The sequence below is a fragment of the Lichenostomus cassidix genome, chromosome 18 (assembly GCF_008360975.1).
Source record: "Lichenostomus cassidix isolate B80296 chromosome 18, HeHo_3.0, whole genome shotgun sequence".
NCBI lineage: Eukaryota > Metazoa > Chordata > Aves > Passeriformes > Meliphagidae > Lichenostomus > Lichenostomus cassidix.
In genome coordinates this window covers 3,448,465-3,457,457 of record NC_139498.1, presented here as the reverse complement: position 1 = coordinate 3,457,457, position 8,993 = coordinate 3,448,465, and the positions used below count along the sequence as shown (strand labels likewise).

The 8,993-nt window shown below is 62.4% G+C and overlaps 1 protein-coding gene across 1 annotated transcript; it reads right to left on the bottom strand.

Annotated features, from left to right (window-relative positions):
* Positions 1-6,038: 6,038 nt before the first annotated feature.
* Positions 6,039-8,523, bottom strand: SOCS3 (suppressor of cytokine signaling 3). The gene is made up of 2 exons (XM_085077523.1): positions 8,406-8,523; positions 6,039-7,870 (listed from the first exon to the last, which is right to left on the bottom strand). The coding sequence occupies exon 2, from the start codon at positions 7,801-7,803 to the stop codon at positions 7,174-7,176; it is 630 nt and encodes a 209-aa protein (XP_084933649.1). The 5' UTR covers positions 7,804-7,870; positions 8,406-8,523; the 3' UTR covers positions 6,039-7,173.
* Positions 8,524-8,993: the final 470 nt, after the last annotated feature.

Genomic DNA, 8,993 nt, shown 5'->3' with positions numbered 1-8,993 from the left:
CACTTCCCGGCTCTGTCTGCACACGCTCGTGGGTGTGAGTGCAGCCGGAGGCTCCAAACTGCAGCCGATCGCCTGGCGACAGTGCAGTGCTGAGCGTGGGCAGCACCGGGGAGCCCTTGGCCCCATGGGGACACACTCGCGACTGTGTGGGGCACCAGGGTGCGCAGCTCTGTGAGTGGGCAGCTGTGCCGCGCTGCGAACCAGGCCTGGCCCCTGCTCTGTCGCCGCTCTGCCAGCTGCAGGGCTGTGCTCCGTGCCGTGGGTAGGGATCCTCTACGCTGGGACGCCTGTGCCCGCGCCCCTCAGCGGCTGCTGCGGCTGCGAAGCCGGGGCTGGGAACAGCAACCCCGGCGAGAGGTTGTGCAAGAAGGGGGGACCCCGGAGGGCACGGGCGGTCAGTGTTGAAACTGCATGCTCTTACAGAAAAGCCCCCGGGCAGAATTCCTGACAGGGGTGATTCATCCCCCACTGGAAGCGATGACTTTGCCTCTCCAGTAAAGACGCCTCAGCTCAGCGGGGTGGCACTGCTCCCTCCTGCCACCCGCCGTGGGGTGACAGGGCTGCCCTGACCACCGCAGGCAGCGCCGGGGGTGCCGGGGAGGGCCGGGGGGGCAGTGGGCGAGTGGTAGCCCACTGCTGGGCAGCAGAGTGGTGGGCGCCAAGGGCAGAACTGAATCTTTGGCTCCCTGCCTCAGCTGCCCCCCAAATCTGGCACGGGCCATTGCTGCTGCCAGGTGCTTTGGGGGCCCCGTCTCCCACTGTTGAGGGCACATGGGACAGCCCTTTCCAGGAAGCACGCAAGGGCAGCCAGGCTGTGGAGTTCCCGACAGCAGTTCTGGTTTTAATAACAGCAAATCAATGGATGCCCAGTTCTGGCCAGAACAAACTCCGGTGCTTCCTCCCTGGCCTCCCCCGCCAGTAGCTTCCCCACAGGGCAGAACAACCTGTGTGAGAGCCCCAGCTCTGGCCGTGGCACATGAGGTTCTGAGTTCTGATGGCCCATGCCTGCCTGTCCTGCCTGCTGCAGCCTGTCCAGGCACACTGACTGCACCCCAGCCCCGCTTTAGGGAGGGAAAGTTAGGGGTCCTCGGTGCCCCTGCCCGTCTCTGCTGTACCCACCCCCCTCTCAGGTGGATGCTGCCTACAGGGCTGTTTCGTGGCTGGGCATTCCCAGCTGCTCCAGCATCTTGCCTCCCCAGTCCAGCCCCGTGCTGTGATTCTGCCTCCTCCCCCCGGGTTTGCACAAACCTCCCTCTTGCTTTGTGCTTGTTTTGAGAACAGATTAGTCATGGCTCTGAGCTGGCTTCCAGCAAATGCACAACAGCACCATGGAAAAACGAGAACAGTGAAGTGATGACTCAGCAGGGCTCCCACTCTGTCCCTGGGGTGCCAACTGTCCTTGCTCCTGAGTGGCTGGGAGCACCAGCGAGGACCACCCGAGGACACCGCAGCTGGGCCAGGATGGGTGGGTGGGAGATGGTAGGAAAGAGCCAGGGGCAGCTCCTGCCTGGAAGCTGCAATGGTGCTGGCAGGGTGGGATGCCAGGTCCCTGGGGGTGACAGGCAGCCTCCTCCCATTCTTCTGCCCCCTCCTGCGCCCTGCAGGTGGGAATTCCCCTCCAGCCTGTCGGCACCTTGCTGTCCTGAACTCCCACTGCGCAGGTGGCTGGAACATCCTGCTGCTGGAAGCTCCAGCTCAGCACCCGGCAGGCCGGGTGTGTTCTGGGGGTGCCATAGTGGTGGGCGGCTGCTAGGATCCTGCCAGGACCTCAACAGGCTGGGGAACCCTAGCTGTGTGGGCTCAGCAGTCAACCCTGGACACCAGGGACCTCCTGGCTGGCACCTGTGCGCCAGTGACGGGAACTCCTGGGGTGGGCCCTTACCGTACCTCACACCTTGCTCCTCAGCCCTTCCCTGCCCTGTCTTGGCCGGCTGCCCGGTGGCACAGCATGTTGCCAAGCCTCATTGCTAGGTGGCTTATCATGATCCCATGGCGCTGGACACCAAGTGGTGTCAGCTGCCAAGGATGAACAATGTAATTACTGGAATTACAGTAAAGTGCTTCCATTCCCACTCATTAAATGCCAAGACAGGGCCCCTGGGTCCTTCTGGGGAGCATCTGCTCCAGCTGTGCCCTCTGCCAGCCTCACACCCCATCTTCACACGAGTGGCACTACTGGCACCCACCACCCCTTGCCCAACTGGCATGGCTGGAGCTGCTCTCTGCTGATGGCTGGCAGAGCTGTGGGATGGGCAGAGCCCCCCAGGCTGGTGGGGACCTTCAGGCCCCCAGCATTGTGCACTGGTGAGGAGGGGGCAGGCAAGGAGGGCAGGGCTGGATCACAGACACAGGTTCCCACATCTGGGACCCCCATCCCCAGCCACATGTGTGGCGCTGCCACTGCTGGCTCCTGTACCGCGGCAGAGACCAGGACTGATGTGAGGCCAAGGGATGCTCCAGGGCTGGGGTTTGGCACCTGCCCATGGCTGCTCTGCCAGGGTCATCTGAGGACTCTGCACTGTGCTGGGCAAGCACACCCCAGGCAGCTGGCAGCCTGCTGCTGGAGCACCCACAGGGACCTCCCATGATGTGCCACATGCCCAGCAGTGACCACGGCTGGTGGTTGGCACATCGTTGCTCCCTGTGAGTGCAGGTGCAAGAGCAGTGTAGCTGTGGGCCCGGGTTTCTGCCAGGGAGCAGAGAGCTGGGGCTGGGGGGTCCAGGGCAGTGCAGCTCACGTAGCTGCTGATGGAAGCAGTGAAGAATCCACAGCTGCTGGCTCCCTGGAGCTGGCCGCCGGTCTGGCTGGGGAAGCAGCAACAGAATGGGGTTTCCATGGGGATGTACACAGCCTGCTGGGCTCAGCTGCATCCCGAAATACTTCCTGGCCTGGAAGTATTCCTGGCACGGGTTCCTGCTACCACCCCCTGCTCCCTAGTAGCCCTGCCTTCTAGTAGCCTTCTAGTAGCCTTGCCTGGCCCAGGCAGAGCCAGGGCCAAGCCAGCCCCCATGGGTCCCCAGGCCACCAAGGCTCTGGGCCACGTCACCACCAGCTGAGCTGCTGCCAGGATGGGGACATTGAGCAGTACCTTGAGTTCAGAGGCCCAAATTGAGGGGCAGTTGTGGAACTGAAGGGCTCTGGGAACATAGAGCTGCAGCCCTGCTCCTCCTCCAGCCCAAGCAACTGTCTCTTGTCTTAGGTCTGCAGCTGGGGCCACCAGTGCCAGCGCTGGGCTCTGCTGCAGCGCTTGTGCTTGTGCTTCCCGGCAGTGCAATGAGAGCAGATGTCCCAGTCCCTGTTCCCAACAGTCCCCGTGGCCCTGGCTTGCAGAGGAATTGCCACGTAAGGAGCAGGTGGTGCCATTTACAGTAAGTCCCCAGATGCCGCACAGCCCTTTCCTGCATTCTACTGGGAAACGTGGTGGTAGATGTGGGAATGTCCTGGCGCTGCAGAGCAAGCAGGAAGAAGTGCATGAGGGGAGTGCGAGGTCGGGGTGTTCACAGCAAGCTCCCTGACTGGCTCTGCTGCCCCAGTGACCTCTGGTGCTGTGTTCACTGCCACCATCCTTGGCATCCTGGTGCGGGGCTGGGGAGCCTTCATGGGTCTATCCTGCTTCCCTGTGTTTGTGCGTGGCTGGTGTAGCCACAACAACAGAGCTGTGGTGCCGGCCGAGCCCTCCGCTGCTGTGCTGGGGCTCTCTGCCCGCAGCAATCACAGGCTGCTGTGGTTTCCTGTTTTGGCTCTGCAGAGGCTGGTACACACCAGAGCAGGTTTCCTGCACCCCTGACCCCACAGGGTTCAGGTTCACCATCCCGGCGGACACTTCCTTCTTGTGCCAGTAATGAGCCAGCAGTGTGATGGGAAGCATTGGCGGTTACCCTGCACCCCATGGGGAGGCCAGGCTGAGGCAGGATGGGGGATTGCAGGGGCTGAGGCAGCAGCCTGTCCCTGCCTGACCACCTGCCCGTGCCCCAGCACCTTGTTAGACTCTCATTGGGCCTGGTGCTCTCACTCTGCTCTGTGTGGCCACCATCACACCATGGAGGAGCTGATGGCACTGGTGACGTGCTATGCTAGCAGCTGCACTGAGTTCTGCTGGTGCTGCTTGGTGCCCAGTCCCAGGAGATCTGGGGTGTGGAGAGCTGCAGGACCTCAATGTCCCAGCCTTGCTTCTGGAGTCCTGTGCAAATTCCTATGTGGCTTCTTGCACCATCACACAGTGACAGGGGCTGATCACCATGATAACACCTTCCCCATCCAGGAACCCTCCCAGGGGGAGCTCAGCCCAGGGGCAGAGGGGAACTGGCTGTGGGACAGGCTTGATCGGCTGCTTACGAAATGCAGGACCAAGTCCACTCAGCTGCTCTGGAGCAGGCGAGAGGTTTGTGAAACCTTCAGCAGGGATTTGCCCGCCTGCTGCTGCGTCACCGCTGCCGCGAGCTTGACTTTATTCCAAGAAACCCTGGGGCTGGCGGAGCTTCCCGGACTCTCGACTCAGCCGCGGGTTGCAGCACCGCGAGGGAAGAGGCCCTTGGTCGGCGGTGCCAGGGCCCTTCTGGGAAGCGAAGAAGTTGGGGCTGTTCCCGCAGAGATGGGAAGGCTGGGGTCTGGCTGGGGGACTTGGGCAGGGTCCCTGTGGGCAGCGTGGCTGCCTTCCCTGGGGGCAGCTTCCCACTCTGCCCCACCATGGGGTGCTGTGGACCCCTTGCTCTGCCAGGAGGGCTGGGTGTGCTCATAAACCCTCAGGGCCCTGGTTTCCCATTCCCTGATGCACCTCATGCTGCCTGGGAGCGGTGGTATTCTGCACAGAGATGCTCCTGCCAGCTGGGGGCTGCTGTGCCTGCAGCACTGCTCCCACCCCATGCCTGGCATGGGACCGGGAGTCACCGGTTCTGCCAGGAGCCCTGATGTCAGGGATGTGCCTCGGCAGGGTCTGGCGGGCGGCCACCCATGCGCGTGGACATTCCTTGCATAGCTGTAGCAAGTGCCTGGGCAGGCCACGGCACTTCCTGGCAACCCGCGTGCCATGGCCCCACGTAGAGGCCCCAAAATAATCATTGGGACTGTGCCGTGCCCACAGCCTGGACCGGCACACTCACCATGCCTCTAGTCTGGGCTGATTCCTAAGGAAATCCTTTCCCCAGCAGCAGGGGTTCCCTAGAGAGGGGGGGAAAGGGGGGGGTGAGCACAGCACATGATGCCAGGCATAATGCCCACAATGTGGAGCTGCAGATTGGGGCCTGGGCACAAGGCACCTGGGTACAACCTCCTTCTCACAGCTGGGGACTCTGGGGGAGTTCCTGAGGGCTGACCCACAGGGGATCACCCACACCCCTGGATGCAGCTCTCCAGACGGGCACCGCACTGTGCGCCAGCCAGATGGAGCTGCAGGTTTATTCCCACACCTACTTCATGTCCTCAGGAGCAGGGGCCAGACACTTCTGGGGGCCTCTCCTTCAGGAATCTGTGCCTGGCTGGGGTTCTGCACAGGACAAAGCTTTTCTCTCTGTGTTGTGGGGGTGAGCAGGATCTCAGCACACTCTACCCTGAGCCCGCCACATTCCCAGAGGAAGCACCTGCAGACCCTTTCCTACCTGTGCCTCTCAGCACCCAATTCCAATTCCTGCAGCTCCTCACCCTGGCATGAGCCAAAACAGGGCTAGGGGAAAGCAGGACTCATTCAGCACTTCGCAAGTGCTGCAGTAGGGCTGTGCCATGGATCACCCTGGGCCACCAGCTCAGCTCCTCCTGTGCCCAGGGCCACGGGCTGTGTCTGCTGTCCCGGGACAGTCTGTGAGCGAGCCAGGAGTGGATCCCATCTCTGTGGCTTGGCCGGCAGAGCAACGTCGCAGGGCTCAGACATACCTGAGTGCTGGGGCAGAGCTTACGCATGCCGGGCTGAGTCACCGCGGCGGGATCACCCGGCATGGACAGCAGCTCCAGGAAACGGCGCTTACGTGGTGTAAACACATCCCAGCATTGTGTCGGGGCCAAGCGGCCTCAGGGGTGTAAGAGAGAAATCAAACCAGATCTGACGTTTTTCATTAAAAAATAGTGCTCTTTATTATAAATTATGGAAACATTTTCTTTCTGAATATAAATATAAATATGTGCAAAGTTTCATCTGAGTTTGGTTTTGGTTGAATTTTCAAGCATCGTTTTGCTCAGCCCTCAAGGCTGGAGGTGAAGATGGAATCTTTATAAAAGACAGTGATTCACGTTGGCCTGTAAACATCCCTTCGGTTAAAAAAATAAGAATAAAAATTAAAAAAAGCCAGAAAACCCAACAACTTCTCTGGGCAGACGCAGAAAAGCACTCACGAGATGACACGCTACAGGGGATCCTCCTGCTGCGTTCCTGCAGGAATCGGTGCCCTGCAGAGCAGCATAGCCGGGGTTTGTGGGAGTGGCTGGGTAGAGGTGGGATGTGACTCTCGGGAGTAAGGGCCCGGGGTCCCTGGGATGATCCTTGAAGGTTGTGTGGAACTCAGCAGCATCAGCATGCGACGCTTCCCCTCCAGCTTCACAGCACATCAGCAAGACCGTCACTGCACAGCATCACCAGTTGATGTGCACTAACCCAGACCACGGGGCAGGGAGGGTATTAAGGCTTAGTCCCCTGGAAAATGGCAATGAGAGGACAAAGGCATCGACCTCTTAGTCTGGGTCTTGGTCTTGCCTCCACCCACAAGGAGGCAGCAAGAGGTAAAGTACAGTATGGGCAAAAAACACCTTCCCCTTAAAACAGGAAAAGCGATCAGGCACTCCTGGGCTCCAGTGCTTTCCATTTCTGGGGGTAGAAGGGGCTCTTGCTAGGACACCCCCAGGAAGGGGCTGCCAGGGTGCACGTTCCCCCACGCTGCGGGACGTGTCCTGGCTGCCCAAGCCCACACGGGCTTTGCCAATGGGCTCACTGTAACATCCACAGTCCAGCCGGAGTCATCTCCTTCCCCCATGGAAAGGAGGTGTCATGCTTGTTCAGGGAGTCTCCCCAGCACCAAAGGTGCCCAGCTGTGCTGGCCACAGCCCTGAACCCATGGCAGTCCCAGTTCCCCCCTTCTTCTTCCCAGATGGAGAGGCTTGGTGTGCCCTGCCAGCTCCTGTGCTGGTGGGGCATTGTGCCTGTCCCCTGTTCTTGTGCTTGTAGCATGTGACCTTGCTCCACTGGCCCCTTAAAGGGGGGCATCATACTGGTCCAGGAACTCCTTGATGGGGGCTGGCAGCTGAGTCATCTTCTCATAGGAGTCCAGGTGCCCATTGACAGTCTTGCGGCAGAGGTGCTGCAGGGTGGAGACGCTAGAGGAGAGCGGGCGGCTCAGCACCAGGGGGATCTTCTCGCCACCTGAGTAGATATAGTAGGTGCGCTTGGGGTGCAAAGCCCCCCCTGGCTGCTCGGGGACTGCGCAGGGTGAGGGTGGCATGTAGTGATGGACCAGCTTGAGCACGCAGTCAAAGCGGGGCACAGGCTGGCTGCTGTGGGGGTCACTCTGCAGGGAGAAGCTGCCACCCTCACATTGGATGCGCAGATTCTTTGTGCCCGACTCCGTCTTGACGCTGAGGGTGAAGAAGTGCCGCTGATCTGAGCTGTCCCTGATGAGGAACGTGCCAGCCGGCTCGGTGCTCAGCAGCAAGTTGGCTTCGCCACCTGTCACAGTGCTCCAGTAGAAGCCGCTCTCCTGCAGTTTGCGTACGGTGTTCACCACCAGCTGGTACTCGCTCTTGGAGCTGAACGTCTTGAGGCGCAGGCTGGTGTCGAGGGGGCGGCTCATCCCGGCGGCGGGGAACTTGCTGTGGGTGACCATGGCGCAGGGAGCCAGCTTCGTGTGCTCGGGATGCTGCTGCCAGCAGCAGCCGCAGCTACACCATCACCTGTGGCAGAGAGAGCGGTGAGCCCCGGCAACCCAGTCCCCGGCTCTCCCTTCTCTGGAACACCTGCACACCCGGTCCCTGGCTGTTATCCTCCCGCAGCAACAGCGCTCCCGGTCCCCGGCAATCCCCTTCCCCAGCTCTCTCTTCCCGGGAACACCGGCAGCTTCCATCCCTGGCTCTCCATTCCCGGGAGAGCCGGCAGCCCCCGTTCCCGGCTACTGTCCTCCCGCGGCACCGGCACTCCTCGTCCCCAGCTCTTCCTTCCCGGGAGCAGTGGCACACCTGCGGTCTCTCGCTCTCCCCTCGCTAGGAGCACCGCTTCTGCCGGTCTCCTGCTCTCTCACTCCGGGGGGAGCATCGTTACCCCAGGCCACCGGTTATCGCCCCGCTGAGGCACCAACATCCCCGACGATCCCCTTCCTTGGGCAGCACCGGCATCCCCGGTCCTCGGCGAACGCCCCCCCCGGAGGTCCCGGCATCCTCGGTGCCCGGCTGTCCTCCCCTTACCCTCCGGGACTCCCTCCCGCGGCCGTACCTGGGACGCGGGAGCCGGTCTTGGCGGCAGTACGGAGCCGGTTCGCGGCGGCGGAGCTGCCGAGGCGGCCCGGGGCGGTCTCTTATAGCGGGCGAAACGCCCGCCCTCGGGTTCCTGGAACTGCGCGGCTTCTTGTAACGCGGCGGCACCGCCCGCGCCCCGCCCGGCCCGGCCCGGCCCGGCCCCCCGGCGCCCCGCCAGCCCCAGCTCTGCCAGCTCCGGCCCCCCGGGTCCCCGATCCGGCCCCAGCCCCGACAGCCCATTCTGGGCAGGGCGGTCGCCCCCGCCCCCCGGCCTGCGGGGAAAGGGAGAGCCCCGGACTGGCCCCCCCGGGGCCTCCGCCGTCCCCCGCCTCCGCTGGGGTAGCTGGGCCCCGGCCCGGCAAAGGAGCGGGCCCGCCCTGACGAGGAGTTTGGGCTCGATTGATGGGGGTACACTAGAGGAGAATGGACTTCGGGCGATTACACCGGGGCGAAGGTTGCAGCCGTGCCGTGGGGCAGCAGGTCCCACGTTCCCAGCCCCGATTTCCAGGCTAACGTGCCCAGCTGCTGCCAGCCCCGGCCGCGCCTCCTAGGGGGCCCGCGGGGT

What these genes read in the sequence shown, in the direction of transcription:
- SOCS3 (XM_085077523.1), bottom strand. Translation starts at nt 7,803, where the DNA reads ATGGTCACCCACAGCAAGTTCCCCGCCGCCGGGATGAGCCGCCCCCTC.